Source organism: Barbus barbus (assembly GCF_936440315.1).
Source record: "Barbus barbus genome assembly, chromosome: 24".
Classification (NCBI taxonomy): domain Eukaryota; kingdom Metazoa; phylum Chordata; class Actinopteri; order Cypriniformes; family Cyprinidae; genus Barbus; species Barbus barbus.
In genome coordinates, this window is record NC_136752.1 from 7,453,436 (window position 1) to 7,477,552 (window position 24,117).

The window sequence follows — 24,117 nt, forward strand, 5'->3', positions numbered from 1 at the left end:
TCAATTTAAGTCAAATTTATTTGTATATCACTTTTCACAATACACAGTGGGTCTCATTCACTAATAAGTTCATATGTGCATGAATTTGTTCTTAACATCGTTCTGATGTTTGTACGTTTCCCCCCTGGTTTCACAGACAAGGTTTAAAGCTAATCCTAGTCTAATCCTATGAGCTGTTTAACCTGAAAGAGAATTGCACTGACTGATCTTAAAACATATCAGTGCCTTTGTTTTGTCTTAGGAATTAGACTAAACATTACTGGTGTGCATCTTGTCTAAGAAACTGGGCCTTGGAGTATTCTAAATGAGTGGTTGCATGCACAAAGTTAGTCATTTGCATAAAACATGCCTAAACCATCTCCATGTAAGGGCTTTCCGTACATGCTCTTCTTTACAGCCTTTCATCACTCTGGTCAAACGTGCCATGCTTTTGCACATAGCAGCTTTTTCTGATGCAGAATAAAAGATGTGAAATTCTGAGTTGTAAGATGTAAACTCAAGATTGTGACAAGTCGCAACTATCTTTTAAAATGCAGAAACATGCTTCCATACTCGCCCGATCCTCGATCAAAAGTGTCATTCTCACAAACACCTCTTATACAGACTCCGATTACAGACCTCTCATTAGCCAGCTGTCCATATGAGTATATCTATGTTATTCAGAGAAACCTCACAGCTGAAGCTATAACGCAGCTTTATGATTGTATATGATGGAAAGTATTTAAGATTAAATTCAATTGTATTAATCACTTTATTATTTTATGTATTGATTTATATACAATTAATGCAACATACTTCAGTATAATTATAGTTGTGTTAGGATTAAATATAACTTAACACTAAGTCTTACGGAGTAACTGGTTTTTGCAAAATGTGTGGTTTGAGTTGTTCCTATGGTGTTTTTTTTTTTTTTTTTTTTTTTTTTTTTCGTAAATTTAGAATAAATGATTGTGTAATTTTTGGTGAATCGTGATTTGCTTTTAAAATTCATACACATGTTTGCACACATTTCACGCACAAATTTGCGTGTATGCGCTTAGCTTTACGCATGCTTTATATAATAGTTTACATTTTGCAATGACACAAGCAATTCAAACAGTTGAGATTTGCTGAATAGTTCATATTGCCCTATTTAAAAATATAAAATCGGGCAGCTGAGATTTGCTGTATGAAATGTATTGCATTGCTCCTGATAGTGTACTGTGTATGCAGAAACTTTACATAGAATCTAAAAATATAACATCGGGCAGCTGAGATTTGCTGTATGAAATGTATTGCATTGCTCCTGATAGTGTACTGTGTATGCAGAAACTTTACATAGAATCTAAAAATATAAAATCACAATTATTTAGTTTATTTTTATTTTTTTATCTGATATGAACATTTACCAAATGTCTCAGTCAGACATGAGTAAATATTTATTGGACTTATGTATTCCCAGTTTTTATGAAAACCATTGCAGTCCGAACAGTACTAAATCTGGCCATGCTTTTGCCACTGTAATATTAGGAGTTTTTTTTTTTTTTTAAATTTGGATTAGACCGTGCTCCATAAAGCCTTTATCCATTAAAGTATTTCTCCATCCATAGGCACCCAACACTTTCGTGACTTGAAATAACATAATAAACTTAACTAATTTTATTGCAGCCAGTTGCCTCATTTTATTTCATTTAGTTTGACTTGCTGTAGTAAAATAACTAAAACAAACAGGAAAAAAAACAATAGACAGTTTTAATTAATTTGAACAAAAATACTAAAACTTAAGTGTAAATAAAAACAGAAAATATAAAAAATGATAACTAATTTAAAAAATAGTATCTCAATATACGGAAATAACATCTGGGTGGGCACAGAAGTTCTTCAGCAGTGACATCTGCTTGACGTGTGTCTTCATTTGTGATTGGGGCTAATTAAAGGCGTGTGGGATTGCACATGTGTCTCCTGACCCTAGAGCACGCCATGAGGCCTGCTAGCATGCTAATTTTGACTCTTGGGTTTTTAATTGTCTGTGCCGCTCTGCCTTTGTGGTTGGCAGATACATATTGAGCTTGTATGTTTTTTATGCGCTGAACTTCTGTTGCATCACTGATGTTTAATTAGTACTCACTCAAGAATATAATGAAAGACGTGGAGGTTTGGCTGTGAGCCTTACTGTCAGTAAATTATATGCTTTTTTGACGCTTGAATGTTATAATACGTTGAATGTTATAATACGCTGTGAATTACTACAGTGAGGACGTCACTTGAACTTAACGTTTTTAACTCATAGTTTACCCAAAAATGTACTCACTTTTACTTAGAAAGAATTAATTCTGGTTTGGGTGAGTAAATCATGGTAGAATTGTTTGGGAGAACTTCCTTGTAGCACAACTGAATGAGCAATCTGTGAAATATAGTTCATTTTGAATGCTTGATTTGCAGGGATGGAAGAAGCGTCATGCAAGAAAGCTGCGTATGTCTCCAACTATCTGGAAAACATCGATGACATAACGGTCATCCAGGGTCCTGCAGCGAGAGTCCGTCCCAAACGTTTGCCTGATGAATTCTTCTCCTGTAAGCAAATAGATTTGACTCACCACACATGTCTTTGTATTTGAGGGTTTCTTCAATTATAGCCACTTTTGTGCCACAGCAGTTGATTTTATTAAAACTAGCAAGATTGTGGTATAAAGGTTGCATTAGCTATAAAATGGTTCATTTTTGCGGGTGCAGCAATGATTTCTGAAGGACCATGTGACACTCAAGACTGGAGTAATGAAGCTGAAAATGCAGCTTTGCATCACAGGAATAAATTACATTTAAATGTATATTTAAAAAAAGAACAAAAATTATCATTTCACAACTGGTCTGAAGACACACCCATTTATAAAAAATGTTTTGTCCATTAAATGCAAGTCAAACGATCCATCTCTTCTCTTTTCCTGTATTCATCTGGCAGTTGATTATGAAGGTCTGGTGAAGAATCTTTCGGTACGGCCCTGTCACATCTCCACACCTCAATTACAGACTATCTTCCACTTAATCATGTTAATCTTTATTCTGTCCTTTTTTTTTTTTTTTTTTTTTTTTTTTTTTTTTTTTTTCTTTCTTTGTGTTTGAAGTGCAGGGAACCTGATCAGCCGATGAGGCCGTATCTGAAGGAGCATCTACCCAAACGGCTTCACTTTGCCAGTAACATCCGTATAGAGAGAGCACATCTCTACATGCAGCCCGGCTGGCAAGCAGCACTGTGAGTTTGAGCTTTGGGACGCCACATCTGATGCTTGATGTTAAAATGAGTGCTCAAAAAATAAAATTGGTCTGAATTTAGGATTCATGTGTTTGAATTGGCTATAAAATGTCCATCTGTTTAGATTATGCAGCGTTTTTTTTTTGTTGAAACTGCTAAATCCCAATTCATATTTGTCAGTCATGCATATAGATAACACATTAGTGTCTATTTACACTAAGTGCAAATAGCCGCATTGTTGGCAGAGGCTATTTAGACTAACTCCACCCACCAACGTGTGATTGGACTAGTCAACACTGAAAAAAGAAGCTCATTTAACATCAGTTTCAGTGGCGTAGATGGTAAGGTGTGTGCTTTTCCACACGATCGAGTTCGAACCCGCCTTTTGCCGAACTTTTTTTTTTTTTTTTTTCCCCTCATATCGCATCAGAAAGGCATTTATTTTCAAGAAAAATGAAGGAAATAATCAAAGTATCGGGTAGGTTTAGGGTATGTGTAGAGAGGGCTTTATTGTCCCAATAAGGTGGCATCTATTTAATAATTTGAATTAACTATAATTTACACCAAGTTATTGCATACTGTTTTATAATGTACTACAATACTGAGGTGCAGATAATTGCCACTATTTGCAATTAGTATATAAATAGCAGGCAATCTTGCTATTTTAAGTGTAAATAAAATCCATTGCTGTTTGCACTTAGTGTAAATGGCATCTATCATTATTTACATTTAGCGCAAATAGCCGCTGTCATAAAAAAAAAAAAACTAAATGTGTTTTAAATACACATTAACAAAGTTTACATATTTATCAGCAATTTCTTTCAATCTCATACATTTTAACTAACCAAATACTTCTTGTTTTATAGGTAGCCATATTTTAACCGTTAATTTTTACTGAAAAAAGAATTTAGATGTATACTGATTCTAATAATAGTTGTATATAATAAATACAATTTGAGAAACAAATGCGCGCACACACACACACACACACACACACATATATATATATATCACATTGATACTAATAGATGATAATCTATTAGAATTTAATGCAATGCATTCCTACACAATTTTTAGTTTATGCTAAAACTGTGTAATCCAAATAGATATTTTATTTGCAATTCAAATGCATAAATTGTAAATCTAATAAATAATCGTAAAATATTTGTGTATAATGAAAATGTAATATCCCTAAAAAAAGTATTAATACGTTTATAAATCCAGATGAGTTTAACCTCTAGAAGTTTTTGATCATTCTGCAAACTTTTCTGTTCTTAAAAGGCAACTACAATTTGATTGAAGGCATTTGAAGATTTTTTTTTTTTTTTAATGCACTCAAACTGGCATTTTCACAGTATTTTTCTCCCTTGATCTACAGCAAACCAAATGAAATTAAATACTGCAGGGGCGGCTTCCATGGTTCAGATAATGTCTTCAAGAACATGCAGGTTGGTGTTTTAAAACACTTTCACATTCAAGGCACATGTCTTGCGTAATAAAAGTAAACAAATAAAACAAATTGCATCCTCATCTTGATGGTGATGCTATAGCAGATGTTTTCTTACCAAAGGCTGATGTTACCAATAGATTGGCTGTACCCGTTTAAGAAACATAATCAAGTATACTTATAATTACTTGTTTGGTCTCAGTGCCTTTTGAAAAATGTTTTTCTTTTGAAGAAGAGTATGGTTGGCAGTTGCCAAACATCAGTTCTCCATTACTTCTCATGGCATTTTCTTCTCTTTCAGCTTCATTGAAAGTCAACATAAACCTTTAACCACAAAATTAATCATAATCCCTTAAATCCAGAGAAAATATTTCTGAAATTTGCCATAGACACCAGTAAACATTTCTATCTTCAGTTTCTCCTCGAGGCTCTGTTCAAAGGCTTCTGTGCTGCAGTGTAATGAGGTTTAGTAGACCAAGCATTTTGAAGGGGATTATACTAAATTCTTATTAAAGGATCGGAGTAAATTTCCATTAAGGGGATTATGATCCCGAGGGTCTTTCCACAAAAACTGAGAGAAATCCAGACACGCCCTTTAAATGCACTCTCGGCTATTGAATATAGCTTCTCTGTGCCAGATTCACACTTAGTAGTTCCTTCAAACTGGAAGGTGTTCAGATTGCAGTTTTAAACACACGCTCAACCCACACGTTGGACCTTTGACAAAGTCTTGTTTATGTCTGTGACGTGTGTGAGTTTCCAGCCATCTGCGCCCCCTGGTCGATGTGGTTGTCTAGGAATGTCTAATGCATCTGGTAGGCTTTACAAAAACCTCTTACAGGAACTCTTGAGGCAACGGTCTAACTGGTTGAGGTAATTACACAAGCTAGTTGGTTATGACGAGCTTTACTTTAGGCCAGTTTAATGAAGTGAAATCTCCTGTTAGGAGGAATGAAGGTCATTTTCATCTTTGTGACTCTGTGTCAAGGAAATGAGATCAGTCTAGTTTCTAGTACTCAAATGTTTCAGCCAGAGGCGAGTGGAATGTGTGTCTCTCTGCGACTGCAAATCAAACCAAGTGCTTTTAGTTATTTTTAACTGTGGTCTGTGTTTTTGGAACTGTCGTGGGTGTTGTTGTCATATCCAGGGTCCCCAAATAGTACTTGGACACTAAAGCCGCATTTAAGGATTGTCTAAATTTCATCACATTGGATAACAATGTTAAGTGGCATCTGCAAACAAATAACCTTTTCTCAGAACCATCTTCTCTCTTTTTTTAATGAAATTCAAAATATTCACCAAAAACACAACTCTTTCAAACTTTAAGACAAGCAAATGGTGTGATTTTAAAGAATGAAATGTAACTATTTGCAGGCCATTTTTGTTGGATATGGACCAGGTATTCATTCTAAGGCGAATGTGCTTCCCTTCGAGAACATTGAAGTCTATAACCTCCTATGTGGTAAGTTTATTTCTTATATATTATATATCATGAAAGTTTGAAAGAGTTCCTTTAATCATATTTCATTGACATCCCTTCTCCGCTATTGACGTTTTTGGTACTGAGCATATTCTTGTGTGCTAAATGCCCTTGTGAAAAATAACACTTAAGCATAAAAAGCTATATTAATGAATAAAAATATAAGAGTTTAAATTTATATTAAATGCAATTAGCTGCTTTTTTTTAACCACTTAAAGGGATAATTCAGCCAAAAATTAAAATTATTTCATTTACTCACCCTCAAGTAGTTCCAAACCTGAATGAATTTGTGTTCGGCAGAACAAAGAAATTCAAAGGAAGATATTTTGAATAAAGTTTGTAACCAGGCTGTTTTGGGGCACCATTGACTTCCATAGTAGGAAAAAAAAAAAACTATGGAAGTCAATGGTGCCCAGAACTGCCCTGTTCCTTCAGAACAAAGACATTCATACAGGTTTTGAACTACTTGAGGGTGACTAAATGATGACAGAATTTTCATTTTTGGGTGAACTATCCCTTTAAGTAGAACTTAAATAATCTTTACATATAAATTCATATTTGCCTTTATTATCTTTTGTTAAAGTGTACAGCCGAATGTACTGGGAAGTATTTACAGTAAACTAAAATAATGTAACTTCTGTTGAAACTCATCCAGTGTAGACAGCGTCACTGATTATAATGAGGGTTGCTTTGTTTCACAGAACTAATCGTTATGTGTGGGGCGGAGCTATCAAAATAGGGGCGAGACCCTTTTGGGGTAGGGGTGTGTTTGTTTTGGTGATTTCAAATGTCAACATTGGCCACCAGAAATTGCTTACCCCACCTTTAAGTGGCCTTTTATTGTATTAATATTATATTTTGTGCAAGTACAGTTGTTTAAAATATACTTAAGATTTGAAGTGCACTACAAGTGCACATTCAATACAAAGCGTATTTATTTTAATAAGGTTGAGTAACTGCTGTTGAGATAAATGAGAAATTCCTCAAATGGTTGCAGCCATGTACTGTGTTTGATTCCTTCTGTTCATCTTTGATTTGGAACAAAGTGTATGTTATTTAAATTATGATTTGTTCACATCCTTTATCACTCATAAAGTTTCTAAATCTAGTAACATACAGTATACTAATGGAATGTGAGGTCTTGAGCTCATATTGGTTTTCAGTTCTGAATGAATCGCTGATTTTGAATGAATCGGTTAAGTGAATGATTCAGTGATTCACTAATTGGCATAAAAATATAACTTGCTGAAAGGAAACTGGAACTGTTTTATAATGTAATATTTATTTCAATAACTTCACAATTAATAGAATGCTGAGGTTAATGCTGCTGTCCAACCATGTTTAAAATATTGGGTTAAAATATTGTTTTCCAGTTGTGTTTAGTGGAAACTGATTTGTTGAAAAGCTATTAATGTAACTGAACTAGCAACAGATCTTTTCTTTTGTATTGTGACAAGAAAAAAATGTAGGACGGGGACAGTTCAAATGATTGAGTTATGAGACTCTGATTTAGAAATTGCAAGGTCAAGTAAAAACAAATGTAGCTAGCTAATTTTTAAAGTGTAGATTGACTTGATTAAAACTGCAGCCTGTCAAGTTAATTTAAAGTTAAAGCTTTCCCAACATTGTTACATAATGTCTGGTTTTCTCACCCACTCTTCTTTTCTCTTCACTCTAGTTATATGTAAGCATCCCGAATGGGTATTTAGGACTACAAATAGTACCTGTCACCGGGGTGTTTAACAGGATTTCCTACTCTTTTAGGCCGATGTCATCAAAATCTCACTATAGCAAGGCAACCCTGATGTTAGTGTGATGCTCCACCCAAAAATGAAAAGTCTGTCATTTTCTCACCCTCATGCTATTTATTTCTGACTTTCTTTCTTCTGTTAAAAAAAAATGTTTTGGTTCCCATTGACTTACAATGAAAGTCAATGGAAACCGTAACCGTTTGATTAGTATATGCTTACAGAGTTGTCATTTTTGGGTGGACTATCCCTTTAAAGCCTATCTTAGATTAAAATTTGATGTTTATCTGCTTTACCCCAAGGATCCAAGATATAGGAGACTGTTTCTTCAGTAGAACATAAATGAAGAATTTTAACTCAAACTGTTGCTGTCTGTCATTCATATAATGGCAGTCAATGGGACTCATGCCTTTTGAGAGAAAAAAAAAATATACACAGACAAAACCAAATGAAACCCTGCGGCTCATGATGATACATTGAGGTCTAAAGACACGAAACAATCGGCCTGTGCAAGAAACTGAACAGTATTTGTTTTTTTTTTAACCTCTGATCCACTGTCCACACACTGTCCAACTGTCCTGAGCGCGTTCATACAACAGCCGGCGCGGCACAGGGTTTAATTTGGTTTTGTCTGTATGGTGTTTTTTTTTTTTTTTTTTTTTTCTTAAAGCCATGAGTTCCATTGACTGCCATTTATATGATTGACAGACTGCAACGGTTTGAGTTAAAAAATCTTAATTTGTGTTCTACTGAGGAAATGCCTCAGTAGAACACATATTGGATGCCCTTGGGGTAAGCAGATAAACATCAACTTTTCATTTTTGGGTGAACTATCCCTTTAACGTAAAGACTGTTCTTTCCGATTTTTGACTAGCATGATTTTTGCATTGTTCTTAGATGCTTTTCACCAAAACTACTTACAATACAGTGTATTCTTCTGTGTGTCTCTTTAGATTTGCTGGGTATTCCTCCTGCCCCCAATAATGGCACCCATGGCAGTTTAAACCATCTGCTGAAGAACCCACCCCACCAGCCGGTTTACCCCGCAGAGCGCTCGGCACCATCGATATGCACCCCTGTTAGTGGCTCCTTACGGGACCCTCGCGGCTGCACCTGTGACGCCCTCACTGAGGCTGAGGTCAGCACTTTAAAAAGAGTAAAAGTAGAAATGACTTTGGAAACACTTTTGCAACCCAGGCTCATTCGAAATGCATGCCTCTAAATATATTTCTGCAACACTGTTATTATGCACCTTACTGCACGTTTCGTGGCAGGTTCAAAGTGAAACGTCCAGTAAGTGGTGCTAAAACACAGGTTCAATACGTGACCCTGACACGTTTTTGTTACGTTGATATAGGCACATATTGCTGTGTTCGTATTACGTTGCTTCAGGTACGTATTGCGGTGGTTCATAATTCAAATATTTGAATATTCAAATAAAATGTCGCTTAAGATCGAGTCAAATTAGCACAGATGCCAATAGGGACAGATCACATGACATGCTCTTGTTCTCAAAAACCATGAACAATACTACATGAGGTAGAAGAAAATAGGAATACAGTGAACAGCATGAGATCACGAAACCATCAAAATTCTATTGTTTATGCAATTTTATTTTCCCCTTTCACCTATAGTTTTGAAACTAATATGTACTTTTAAAGTACTAAATGCACATTTAACATACTAATATGTACCATTCAAGGGTAAATAAGGCACTGTCACAGTTGTGTACCTTTTCTTATGAGGCTGTATGTTATGTATATAATTTTGCATGTTGATGGATTAATGCAGGTCATGATATTACAAATAGATTGCTATGCCTGATTTTAAGGACATTTTTGAGCATGCTTTATTTGACTTGTTATGAACCAAGACTAGTTCCCTTCAAAGGCCAAGCTTAAGTTTAAATCGGATGTCTGCCGTGTTTTATGGTGTAATCCTGTGTCTTTGAACTGGCTGTTATTAGATGACTCCCTCTTGAGAACAGGATGAATTTCCTCGTGGTTCCACCCAAGGTTTCCTCCTTACTTTTGAGGAGTTTTTCCTTGCTATTGTTGCTTTGTGTTTGTAACAGGGGATTTAAGCCTAAAATGTGGCAAAGCCTATTACTATACAATTCAGTTGCAGTGCAACCAGAACTGCATGTTTGAAAGACTTGGAAAGCCAATTATATTACCCTTTTCATATTACAATTCTGAAAAAAAGTGGATAGTTTCAGAATGTCATTCAAACATGGTTCAAAGGGGTTTTTATTGCCCTTTAGCATTGGTCTCTGCAGTTAATGTTGGAGCTACAGACTGTAATCCATTCAGCAAGGAATTTCTTTTGAGTTATGTTTGTTGTTTGTGTGTCTCTATGATGATCCACATCACATTCATTTTTGGCTTTGTGGTGTTGTCTGGATTTATTTTTTCCTGTGATTTTGTTACACTCTCATAGTTCTTGAGTCAAGCCACTTGTGCTTAACAGTTACAAATGATTTAGTGTCTCTAGTATAAATGTGTTTGCCTGATGAAGGTCTTCTGACCGAAACGTCGCTTTTTAAACATTTAAAATAAAGGGATTAACAGTGTGCGGATCCTTTTTCTACTTTTTCTGATCACTTTTTGATCTTGCACCTGATCGAGATACTCTTGGATGTGCGCACCTTTTTTTTTCTAGTATAAATATACACACAGTATACATACTCTACTGGGGTCAGTAAATAGTTTTTAAGAAAGCAATATTTTTATTCTGCAAGGATGCATTAAATTGTGTATGTGTGTGTGTGCAAATAAAAAATAAATAAATAAAGTACAAAAGAAAAGCAAAAGCTATTTTTATATATATATATATTTATCAAAGCATCCTGAAAAAGCATTTTACTGGAGTAATGACTGCTGAAAATTCAGCTTTCCATCACAAGAATAAATTACTATATTTAATATATTTTAAATTGTAATTTATTCTTGTGATGGAAAGCTGAATTTTCAGCAGTCATTACTCCAGTAAAATACTTTTATAGGATGATACTTTTTAATTTTTGTTCTAATAAATACATAATACATAAAAAGACAAGTACATAAGAGGCATTTTTCACAAACATTAAAGAATCTTACTGACCCCAAACCTATTTTTTATGAATTCAAATTATTAATTTTTTTTTTTTTTTTTTTTGCTTAAAAATAAAAATATATATATATATATATATATATATATAATACATTTCCCCAAACTCTTTCAGGTGAACCGTCTGAACCAGCGTCTCATCGACTCAGACTCAAGTGAGTAAACTGATTTGTCAGGAATAGTTCACATTGTGTTAAACACTGTGTTTGAAACTCTTCAGGTCAATCTTTCTTTATTAATCTTTTTATAGACCCTAACGTGAAGCATGTTCATCTGCCTTATGGAATACCACGTGTTCTTCAGGAGCAGTCAGATTACTGTATACTTCACCACAGTGTGTACGCCAGCGGATACAGCAGAAACATCCTGATGCCCCTTTGGGTCTCATACTCTTTGAATGCAACGGTAAGACTAGTCTTAAGACCCCATGGAATACTTGATAAGCACTTCTATTTTTGCTTTGTGGGCATATTCCTACTCGTATTGCTAGTTAAAGGTGGAATGTATAATTAGGGAGTTTTTTTTTTTTTTTTTTTTTTTTTTTCTCATGATTCATGTAGACAAGTCGTGCAAGAGGAGTCATGTAGAGCATCCCCCAAACAGATACATCTGCTAAAATGTTATTTTATCATTATTTTTATTTGAAGTACACTAACATAATTATGATCGCAATACTAACAGTTATGACTGACTGTGATATCATGGGGTCTTTAAAGTGCAGTTTATTGTAGAGGAAACAATAGCTCATTTTAAGCTGTTACAATGTTGCACAGCAGGGGTTTTCATTTGATCTGTTCCTGTGATTATTTTCTGAAGATGTCCTGTGGGATTTAAATGAGCTACACCCCTTTTTAATTATTACAGGACTGGAACTTTAGAAATCACTTGTGAAAGATGTACACTATAGGAAACTTGTAAAAAGTAACACTACTGTATTTTATAGATATAATATGCTTAAGTGCAAATGTAATATTTTCACATACTTCATTGCTTTTAACTGATACATGAAAATTTAATCGTTTAAATTTATATGAAATCAGTTAACTGAAGTTTAGAATTTTTTTTTTTCATAATTCAAATACTATTTCAGTTAACATGTTGCCTAATGTACTGACAAGTGTTTACGATAAACTAAAATATACTTGTATCGCATACAAATTTCTACAGAAATTACATTCATTTAAATACTTTTGTATACGTCTGTGATCAATTTGCAATTTAGTGCACTTCAAATATATTAACTCTGATTGAATAACACACTACAGTTTAAATTCTAATCAAGTACCTTACATGTATTTTAGTATGTTAGTCAGTGCACTTTACATTTTAAATCACTGTTTTAATAATCGTACTAAGCGATTTTTGCCAAACGATGTTGATATTTGAAAGCACCAAAACACTACCATATACACTACAAGTGCATAATCAATTAAGTGCATTTCTTTTTCACAAAGGCGAGTAACCGCTGGTGAAATGAGATTAAGTGCAATTTTTTATTTTTTTTCCCACAAACTAAATTTGTAATAACCGTTCTAACAGGAAGGTGTACATGTGCCAGAGGGTTTAATGGCGATGCTCAGTGAGGTCAGGAAATATGACAGACGGCCTCACTCTCCACCCTTCAGCATGTGCTGCTCATTTTGCGGTGCCGATCGCAGAGTAAATCAGTCTTCACACTTGCTAACACTCGACAGTGACAAGCTGCAGTCGCTCATCAAGTGTTTTCTCGGCTTCATGCAATGCGTGTTTTGATTGTTACTGTCTTTTTTTTGTCAATTAGCTTAAAGAGAGAGTTCATCCAAAAAAGAAAATTCTGATTATTTACTCTGCCGTATGTATTTACAGATCTGTACTTCTTGCTCTCTCCCATGCAATGCAAAGGTTTTTGAAGTGTATATACTAGTCACTCTTTTCCATATGATGAACGTGAAGGCATACTTCAGTTTTCACCCAAACTCTTAAGCCCAAAGTATACTTTTTTTTTTTTTTTTTTTTTTTCACAATCAAATACACAATCTTTGTATACTTCATTTGATATTGTTTGCAAACACAGCAAGTCAACTCATGTGCACTTCAACTACTGTACTTGACCTTCCTGCAACGCTGCAATCCTGCAGATTCAAAGTTGGTGTACTTTAATTCAGCCAAGAGGTCATGCCAATCACATGTTTTCACGTGATCAAGTGGCAGGGCAGAGTTCACCAATGCAGTGAAATTCTCATTAACTTGTGTTTTCTGTATCCTGCATTCAGAATGGTTATGCCTATGTCAGATGAACGAAAAGTGAAATACGACCGTCTCTTTAGCCGTTCAAAGTAATACCCCGTTTGATAGCTTGTGCGAATTCAGTTGGTTCACACACAAGCACTTTCATCCTTAGTCTTATCAGTTTCTTTGCGAATGTAAATACATAAAAACAGAAGTATACTCTGGGCTTCGCGCAGCATTAAAGTTGTCCAGAATATCTTGCGCACTATAGTTTTCTGACGCCATGTGATAGCCTTTTGTGGGGAACAGCCTGAAATTGAATGTTAAAAGAATGCTAGTGAGAAATTGTTACAATTTTAGCCTATTTCTTAAAGGTGCCATAGAATGCATTGATACAATATTTTAAATTGTTCTCTGATATCTACATAGAAGGTATGTGACTTGGGTAAGGGCAAAAATTCTCCAGAAACGGTTTTACATGTCCATTTACAACCCTTGGATTTGTCCCTGAATACAGACACCAACCCATCCCTGCACTTCACATCCCCTGCATAGCCTGGAACATATCATTTATTGCCATGATCTGCCATTTACGCTGTTGTCTTCACTTGTTTCTTCACAATACCTGCAGAACTTCTGATGGTTCGGCTGGCCTTGAACATGGGCGGGTATATGCAAATGTTGGGGGAGTAACTATTAGTGATTCCAACTGTAACGTCACAGTCGGTGTTATGTTCCGATTCGTCTATTTTTCAGTGGTCTTGGACGATGTAAGCATAAATCCTTATTTTTTTGGTGCAAATACATTAAAGTAACTTGATCATTGAAGACCAGCAATAAAACATAATGGCAATATATACATGTTAAAGTCAAACATGCCCCTTTGCCAGCTGTGATGCCTGGTTACTGGTTTAAACTTGGCCCAGGTTTTTAAAAGATTTTTGGGTCAGAACACCTTAATACTGTAGCTTCAACAATCGTCAATTCAAAGTCAATGTTTGAATAAAGTGACCGCTTGGATGCCCAGATTATGCAGAGCTGTAATAGCTGCTAATGGTGGATATTTTGATTAATTGAAAATTTTAGTTTTTTTTTCTATGTATAAACTGTTTATGTAATAAAATGTTTTCGTAGTTTGTGTTGTCCCTTATCAGTGCAAAATTATCACAAATTAAAACATTCATGCCAATATTGTCCAAAACCCCACTTTTCTAGGGCATTTCCAAACTTTTAGAGGGCTGTGTACATAAAACAACTACAAGCCGCAACCTGAGGCTGTGAAATGACGAATGTGACCACATCTGGAGTTTTTCAGGCTTCAGGCCTGATCTTGTTTTGTTGTTGCATGGGAGTAACTAAACATCATGACTTCACCATCCCACACAGAAGTCAGATTGTGAAGCATGTCTCTAATCTTGATTTAATAGCACTTAAAATACGTGTTTCTTAAGCAAATCTCTCAAAGTTGAAAGACGTAAATTTACTGTAGGAAATCTGTTAAGTGGCAAACTCTGAGCTTGCAATGTGTCTAAAAGGAATTCTATCATGCACTTAATGAGTGTTTTAAAAACTAAGCACTGTTTGCTCTGATCATTGATTTTCTTTCTTCTCTTTGTCAAACAAAGGTGAGCGTCCAGCCCTCAGCAGACACATGTGTGCGTGCAGATGTGCGTGTGCAGGCCAGTGCGAGACAGTCCTGCTCATTCTATAAGAACAATTCCACTCTGACCTTTGGCCTCCTGCATCCGCCCAGTGAGTCCAACGGGATATCTGTATTTACTAGGTTTTTTTTTTAAAGACTCTTTGATTAAAAAGTTAAATTAAACAACACCATTTGTATATAAACCTTTTGTAACAATATAAAAGTCTTTACGGTCACTTTTGATCAATTTAATGCATCCTCGCTGAATAAAAGAAGTTTTCAAAACAAAAATCCTACTGACCCATTTTTTGAACAGCATTGTACAGTTTAGTGGTCATTATAAAAGTTTAAACGCTCAATTCTGCAATTTGGCCAATTAGTGTATCCAGAGATCTGTGTGATAAAAGAGTTATGTTTACTCTGCTATATCTGTTGTGTTTTGCATGACAGGACTCTAAATGCTTTCTTTCTCCCTCAGACTTCAGTCCTACAGGATCTGAGCCAGACTCCTTAATTACAAGCAACATGGTGCCCATGTTTCCTGTTTTCAAAGGTAAGCAGTGTTTTACATTCAGCTTATAACATTACACAGACTGCAGGAAGACAACCTGACAACTGGGATCTTTCTTATTTACACTTTTTGTGATTTATTGCGTTATGTCATGTACGATTGCAATTTGCTTGTTCTGGCAAGAACTGAATGATGTCTTTCTTCTGACTGCCAATACGAATATTTCCTAAACATTTGCTGTATGCGTGGAAATGGAAAGTTAATGGCATGCTGGAATGAATCTCCAAATCCAGATTCTATGCATAATTATCTCTGAGGTTGGTTAAAATGTAGCTTTTATTAGGGATTCAAGCATGAAGTGCTTGGAAACATTAGTTTTTTGCACAAATATAACAAGTCATAATGACCGTACAGTTCAATTACACGCACAACCTTTGGTGTCAACAATAGCAAAACAAACAAAAAAAAAAAAACACATGGGTCTGGAGTGCCGTTGCCAGTAATCATCAAAAAAAAATAAAGTACTGAACTTTGTATTCAGAATGGGATCCATATGCCCGTAAACATGCTGCCTGTTTTTATTAAAAGGCTGTAATTCTGCATTCCAGCTCATGAAGTCAGAATTTACAACTTTCTGTTTGGAAAAGTGTAATACATTGACACTAGAAGTCAGAAAGTAATGCAGAAATCCTTAAAATAACAAAAGACTTTGCCCAACATAAACGCACCCATGAATATTTATACTGATGATAAGCATTAAGGGGTTGTCCAAACCTGTGGAGGGCCACTGTCCAGCAGAGTTCAGCTCCAATCCTATTCAAACACAACTGAAGCAGCTAATCAAGGTCTTACTAGGCATGCTAGAATCTTCAGGCAGTTGTGTTGAGGCAAGTTGGAACGAAACTCTGCAGGACAGCGGCCCTCCAGGACCGGGTTTGGACATGTCTGACTTTAAGCAAGTAGAATGTTAAAGTTCCTACATTGCATGATAATTAAAACTGTTTTGCAAGTGTTTGCATAGACATGGGTGTGAACCTTGATCTACAGTGCTGTGCCATTCTATAGATCTACAGAGCGAGCGTTGTCCTACTAAACAACTAAAACGCATTCTAAATAAATCAGACTATATATGAGAAAGCTGTGCTCTAATTTAATAGATATCCAACACTCCCTGAAAAGGTAAATGTTCTCCAATTAAAGCTGCCCTATAATTAGAACCAGTTGATCACAGCTGAATTGAGGCCAGCAAGCATTTATACCAAAATCAAAGAAAGAGTCCTGCAGGAGCACTTGACCTGCCAGAAACCACCTAGGAATGCTCAACAGAGCGCCCAAAGAACTGCAGGTTTCTCAGCGCAATTTCATGGCTCTGTTATCCGAGTGAGACAAAAATGGGCTTGATGAGCGAACAGACATGACACCGATGCTGTTTTGGGTTTATATGGGCCCGTAGACAAACAAAATTGGCATCTCAGTGATATTTCATATATAGGATCTTATATTTTATGTGACCCTGGACTACAAAAGTCGCTGGGGTATATTTGTAGCAATAGCCAAAAATAAATGGTATGGGTCAAAATGATAGATTTTTGTTTTATGCCAAAAATCATTAGGATATTAAGTAAAAATCATGTTTCATGAAGATATTTAGTAAATTTCCTACCGTAAATGTATAAACGTAAATATTTAGGTTTATTAGGTTTCTTACATTTTATTTCACCCCCCCCCCCCCCCATTTATTTCCGGTAATGATTTTAAAAAAGCTTTTCGATAACCATACTAACTCTGTTTTAGGGAAATTCAGAAAACACAACAAAATTAATAAATAACATACAAAGATATTAATGGAATTATAGAGCAGCATTGTATTTTTAGTCATTTTGGATGCACATTATGGCATTACTGTATTGCAGACCCACCTTGGGAATGTTCCTGTTAAATTGTTATACTCTGAAAACCCAGAAATCAATTAGAAAGCTTTACACCAGGTGATCCTCACAAGTCATGAAGGCAGACCTGCTGTATTGAGTCATATATGCCTGTGAACCAGATTAACTGACGCTGTGCTTTAACCTCAGAGACTCATCAGTGGTAATTGCAACACCTGTGTATGTTAAACACTTTCTTCCCATTGTGCAAGTATTTAGATCAAAATAAAAATTACTCCCAAACTAACTCCACTAACATGACGTATGTAGAGCATTATCTATCTGCATTCCATTAGAAATCATTCAGTTGCGTTTTAGTGCATCTACACGGTGATAATCTGAAAATGTGTGGTTTGTACTTTGGGTGCGCCAGCATTTCATAACGCATTTATCGGTTGATTTACACAAGTATATTGTTTAAGCATTTATCATAGGCCTGTTATTTATAAGAATCCAAAACCGCATCGTTCATTACACAACTTGTTTGCTTTCAGTCACTTAAACTTAAACAGCAAGGTGCAACTTAAGCATTTTAAGAACAGTAATTATGCGTAAACAGAATTATGGACAGCACTCTGCACTAACATTGGGATTGTCTCGAATGTTATCATCACTGTTTTACATATCAGTCGGTGTTATCATGTTACATAAACCTCTCCTCTACTGTGTCTTATTTTAGTACCAAAGATTTTGATATTTCTATTTTGTTATTGCCCTTTTTTTTTTTTTTTTTTTTTTTTTTTTTAATGTCTAAATGGTTTGTATTAAGTACATTTTATGTGCCCAGACAGCACCTCATGTTTGTTTAGTTTAAGTACATGTTTATATCAGTAATATATTGATGATAACCCTGCTGTGTCTGTTCTGTGGCTCTTAGGTCTTTCATGTTTGTTAATAGTGTCACAGTTGTTCATGTTTAATGTCTTTGTGATTAGATATCTGGAATCGCTTTCACGATGTTCTGCTGGTGAAGTATTCACAAAAGCTGAATGGAGTCAATGTTGTGAGCGGACCAATATTTGACAATGACTTTGATGGGAACTATGACTTTATGAACAAGGGAACCCCGTAAGTTTGCAAAATGAACCAGAAAGATCCAATTTTTTTTTTTATATCACGGATATAATATCCGATCTTCAGTGCCACATGCTCCTTCAGAGATCATTCTAATATGCTGATTTGCTTTTTAACCCTCTGGCCCTCTTCGTTTAGGAGTCACACTTGCCTTCACGGTCAAAAGTGACCGAAGCCTTAATGTAACTTTTTTTTTTTTTTTCAGGAAAATCAATGTAATATTTTTGTTCAATAATATTTTGTTATTATTATTTATGATTTTGAGGGAATTTTATGATGCTATGCAATATTTATACAATTTTAATGAGCTATTTTCTCCATTGGAATTCATGTGTTTTTTTTATTTTTTTTTTAGTATTGTTTAATAAATATTTCACATTAAAATAGTGAAGGCATTGGGCCATCTGAAGGCATTAAAAAATAAAAACTTATGTAATGTTGTATGCAACTAATGTTGTGTAACCACCTTGTATTAGCACCCTATATAGATATATACAGAGGCTTTTGGATTCCTGTTATTAGACATTTTCTTAATTTTTTTTTAGGTTTTGCATTTAGATGTATATCTAGACATTCTAAAAGATTAGATGAGGTGAGGCACGAGCCGCGCAGGGACCAGCTCTGCAGTCACAACCCTAAAATTGTCTTACCAGCTAATTTCTCTGTGTGTGTGTGCGCGCGTATGTGTGGGTGTCTATTTTGCACTCCTGATATTCCAGACAGTCACCTCTTGATTGCTGCTCACTTTTTTTTCTGACCAGTGACTGATTTGTAGTTTGTACCACCCAAAGATTCACTGACTTTTTACTTTTTTTTTCGTATTTCCCATTCATTTCCTATGTCGGTCATTTTTGACCGCGAAGAAGTCGTGACTTTTTTTTTTTTTTTTTTTTTTTTTTTTACCCTTTAACATATCCGAATCATGTCCATGTTTTTTGTGTGTTCATATTGCTAATGTGACCGCTTCAGAATGAGATGACACTTGGTGACTTCTAAGATTCTAAAAATTTCAAAATAGAAAATTTTTTGGTCAAAAATGACCGAAGAGGGCCAGAGGGTTTAGAGATATTTATTACTATTATCACAGTACAAAACAATATTATGCTTAATATTTTTGCATGATTCTTTGACGAATAGAAAGTTCAAAAGAACGATATTTATCCTGTGAAACAAATCTTTTGTAACATTACAAATGTCTGTCACTTTTGAGCAATATAATGCATCCTTGTTGAATAAAAGTATTAATTTCTTAAAAAACACTTTGCTATTAATCTCTTTCAGACTTAATTTTCCATAAATTCCAATTTAAAATCAAAATAAACTGTGGTTGGTCACTTTACATGTTGGTCAGATGGTGTTTGTCTAAGATGACAAAAACAAGATACAAAGTGGACCAGACTTTATGCTTAAGTCTAACATGTGACTATATAAGGAAAATATTTTATTAGGCCAAATGCACCATTTATGAAAAGACCTATTGGTAGTTCACATACTGCCTACTAGTGGCCAAACACTGCCAAAAATGGATTTAACAATGCATTCGACTGAATTCTTCGCTCATATAGATGATTCTCTTCTGTTTTCAGGAACGGGGCTCCCATCCCGACACATTTCTTTGTGATTCTTACAAGTTGTAAGAACTCGTCCATTCCCATCCGACAGTGTGACGGTCCTCTAGATGCTGTGTCTTTTGTTCTTCCTCATCGAGCTGATCGTCTGGAAACATGTCATGTATGTAATAATCAGCCATGCATGATCTAAACCACAGTGACCATATGATTGTACAGAGGAAGTAGCTGAGCAACGTGCTCGTTAGGTAACTTGTTAACCACTTAAGTAAAAAAAAAAAAAAAAAAACCCAAAATGAAACTAGTTGAACAACAAACATTTGGCAGTACACTTCAACCATATTTCAAAGGTAAATATGTACTTAAAGGGATAGTTCACCCCAAAATTGAACCCCTGGTGTCACATGGATTATTTTTCCGATGTCCTTGCTACGTTTTTGAGCCTTGATTGTGGTAGGATCCTTGCTGTCTATGGGAGGATCAGAGAGCTATCGAATTTCATCAGAAATATCTTCAATTGTGTTCCGAAGATGAACAAAGGTCTTGCAGGTTTGGAACGACATGAGGGTGAGTAATTAATGACCGAATTTTCATTTTTGGGTGAACCATCCCTTTAAGTCCTGTCTGAACGGGTCCAAAATTTCAACTAATTGAATTTAATGTAATGTTTTCAGCCACTTTAAATCTACATTTCAGTTCACACTTAAAGTATATTATTTCCTTAAGTACTCTTAAAAGCTAAAGTGTGCTTTTTCACAAGGTCAAGCATAATATGGAATATCATGAGATGAATCCAATATGTTTATTAAAAGAAGGAATTTTTGTGTTTCTCTCTCTCTCTCTCATATCTCATTATGCGTTTATTTTTACACACCCTGTTTTGTTTGATCATTTATTCCTCCAGAATGGCTCAGACTACTCATGGCTCCAGGATTGGGTTCAGTTTCACGTGGCGCGAATCAGAGACATTGAGCTTCTGACGGGCTTGAGTTTTTACCATGACCGGATATCTGTTGCTGAAACATTACAACTCAAAACCACACTCAAAACTTTCTAGAAACGCTACTGCAGTCTGCAGGCCACAAACGACACATTCAGAACGGAGTGGATCTTTTCATCATTGAAACGCAGCTGAGCTTTACCAGACTCTGAAACAAAGACACAAGTTCATCATGAGAGTCTTTGAACTGCTAAAATGCGAAAATAAAACGTTTTCTTTGCTTTAATGAAATCTTTATTCTCAGAGGCAATCTATTCATATCTGGTGAAGTACCGACTGTATCAGAAACTGGCCCAACAATTCCACAGATACTAAAATTGTTTTTCCAAAAAAAAAAAAAAAAAAAAAAAGCTGTTTTGCTGCACACATGTTAGTGATTTAACTGTGGTTGGACTGTGGGTTCCAAGAAGAAAGAGGATCCTCAAATGAAACTGTGTCAAGAGCTTTTGTGTAAACAACAGCAAAGCTACATTTTCCACAAGAATCACTTTCAAAGTGTCACTTGCTATACATTGTTTTTATTATATTGTATTACAACAAATGAAACAAACGCTGTTTCCAGCAGTCATGTACAGCCAATTTGTGATTTATTTACTCGTGTAACAGTGGTTTGTACTGCCCTTTCAGACCAGAATGCAGAATTACATCAGACAACAAAAGCAAAATTTATGTCACTGTGCATCTTTTTCTGGAGATTAAATGGATTCACTCTCTCAGGTCAATTTTACCAATAAATTTGCATCAACATTATTACATATGTATGTTACTTTTGTTATTCAAAGTTCATAACGTGTAAGCAGAGATGGGATCGTACTGTAGATTTTCTCATGTAGTGAATATTGATTAAATATTTAATGTGTTGTATTTTATTTGTGCAATTTGTTGTGGTTCAATATAATTAAGCGGCACTGTCAATTACCCTCTTCAAGAAGTGTACTTTATTTTTAGTTTGTATCAATTTGTTTTTGTTTTGATTTTTGGTCTGGGTCCATCCATACATGCATAAATGCAGCCTTGGTAAGCACATGCAGGAGACTTTAAACAGTCCAAATTTGAAGCAGTAGTATATATATTAATATTTATTATACATATATTTTGAAAATAATCTTAAAGTCATGATGAAGAAAATCTATAAAAGGCTAAAAGTATTTTATATAGCCTAATGTTTTTGTACTGCAGTGAAGCGGTTTTGTTTTAAAATATTATTTAATAGCTATTTGTGGTATGAACTAGCAGGAAACAATTTTGCTGGCACATGACAAGTACCTTAAATAAAAAACATCAGGACCCCTGCAGACGTTCATGACTGTTTTGAGGTTAAAAAAAAAATATATATATACAGTGGGTACGGAAAGTATTCAGACCCCCTTAAATTTTTCACGCTTTGTTATATTGCAGCCATTTGCTAAAATCATTTAAGTTAATTTTTTTTTCCCCTCATTGTACACACAGCACCCCATATTGACAGAAAAACACAGAATTGTTGACATTTTTGCAGATTTATTAAAAAAGAAAAACTGAAATATCACATGGTCCTAAGTATTCAGACCCTTTGCTCAGTATTTAGTAGAAGCACCCTTTTGATCTAATACAGCCATGAGTCTTTTTGGGAAAGATGCAACAAGTTTTTCACACCTGGATTTGGGATTTGGATCCTCCGCCATTTCTCCTTGCAGATCCTCTCCAGTTCTGTCAGGTTGGATGGTAAACGTTGGTGGACAGCCATTTTTAGGTCTCTCCAGAGATGCTCAATTGGGTTTAAGTCAGGGCTCTGTCTGGGCCATTCAAGAACAGTCCCGGAGTTGTTGTGAAGCCACTCCTTCGTTATTTTAGCTGTGTGCTTAGGGTCATTGTCTTGTTGGAAGATAAACCTTCGGCCCAGTCTGAGGTCCTGAGCACTCTGGAGAAGGTTTTCGTCCAGGATATCCCTGTACTTGGCCGCATTCATCTTTCCCTCGACTGCAACCAGTCGTCCTGTCCCTGCAGCTGAAAAACACCCCCACAGCATGATGCTGCCACCACCATGCTTCACTGTTGGGACTGTATTGGACAGGTGATGAGCAGTGCCTGGTTTTCTCCACACATACCGCTTAGAATTAAGGCCAAAAAGTTCTATCTTGGTCTCATCAGACCAGAGAATCTGATTTCTCACCATCTTGGAGTCCTTCAGGTGTTGTGTTTTGTGTCTTGCACTGAGGAGAGGCTTCCGTCGGGCCACTCTGCCATAAAGCCCCGACTGGTGGAGGGCTGCAGTGATGGTTGACTTTCTACAACTTTCTCCCATCTCCCGACTGCATCTCTGGAGCTCAGCCACAGTGATCTTTGGGTTCTTCTTTACCTCTCTCACCAAGGCTCTTCTCCCCCGATAGCTCAGTTTGGCCGGACGGCCAGCTCTAAGAAGGGTTCTTGTCGTCCCAAACGTCATCCATTTAAGGATTATGGAGGCCACTGTGCTCTTAGGAACCTTAAGTACAGCAGACATGTTTTGTAACCTTTGCCAGATCTGTGCCTTGCCACAATTCTGTCTCTGAGCTCTTCAGGCAGTTCCTTTGACCTCATGATTCTCATTTGCTCTGACATGCACTGTGAGCTGTAAGGTCTTATATAGACAGGTGTGTGGCTTTCCTAATCAAGTCCAGTCAGTATAATCAAACACAGCTGGACTCAAATGAAGGTGTAGAACCATCTCAAGGATGATCAGAAGAAATGGACAGCACCTGAGTTAAATATATGAGTGTCACAGCAAAGGGTCTGAATACTTAGGACCATGTGATATTTCAGTTTTTCTTTTTTAATAAATCTGCAAAAATGTCAACAATTCTGTGTTTTTCCGTCAATATGGGGTGCTGTGTGTACATTAATGAGGAAAAAAATGAACTTAAATGATTTTAGCAAATGGCTGCAATATAACAAAGAGTGAAAAATTTAAGGGGTCTGAATACTTTCCGTACCCACTGTATATGATAATTTTACCACCTTATGATATTACAAGTTTAGTTCAGGTTGTTACATTTATGTTCATGATTTAAAAACAAATCAAACAAAACACTTTTTGCATTGTATAATGTTTTGTAAAATACTGATTAACATGTATGCACTCACATTACATGCATTATAAGCTAAAGAAAAAATGCATGTTAGAAAATCTAAATGAAACACTGAAAACTTTCTGGT

At 35.6% G+C, this 24,117-nt stretch overlaps 1 protein-coding gene across 1 annotated transcript in view; it reads left to right on the top strand.

The window, feature by feature from the left end:
• LOC306844104 (ectonucleotide pyrophosphatase/phosphodiesterase family member 1-like) overlaps positions 1 to 21,811 on the top strand; it is a 44,458-nt gene extending 22,647 nt beyond the window's left edge. The window contains exons 13-25 of the mRNA XM_079376022.1: positions 2,422 to 2,553; positions 2,939 to 2,970; positions 3,102 to 3,229; positions 4,608 to 4,677; positions 6,051 to 6,138; positions 8,858 to 9,042; positions 11,128 to 11,167; positions 11,263 to 11,417; positions 14,846 to 14,972; positions 15,341 to 15,415; positions 18,237 to 18,369; positions 19,962 to 20,106; positions 20,848 to 21,811. Coding sequence (XP_079232148.1) covers positions 2,422 to 2,553; positions 2,939 to 2,970; positions 3,102 to 3,229; positions 4,608 to 4,677; positions 6,051 to 6,138; positions 8,858 to 9,042; positions 11,128 to 11,167; positions 11,263 to 11,417; positions 14,846 to 14,972; positions 15,341 to 15,415; positions 18,237 to 18,369; positions 19,962 to 20,106; positions 20,848 to 21,000 — 1,463 coding nt within the window. The 3' untranslated portion in view covers positions 21,001 to 21,811. The remainder of the gene's footprint in view (positions 1 to 2,421; positions 2,554 to 2,938; positions 2,971 to 3,101; positions 3,230 to 4,607; positions 4,678 to 6,050; positions 6,139 to 8,857; positions 9,043 to 11,127; positions 11,168 to 11,262; positions 11,418 to 14,845; positions 14,973 to 15,340; positions 15,416 to 18,236; positions 18,370 to 19,961; positions 20,107 to 20,847) is intronic.
• The last annotated feature ends 2,306 nt before the right edge of the window (positions 21,812 to 24,117 follow it).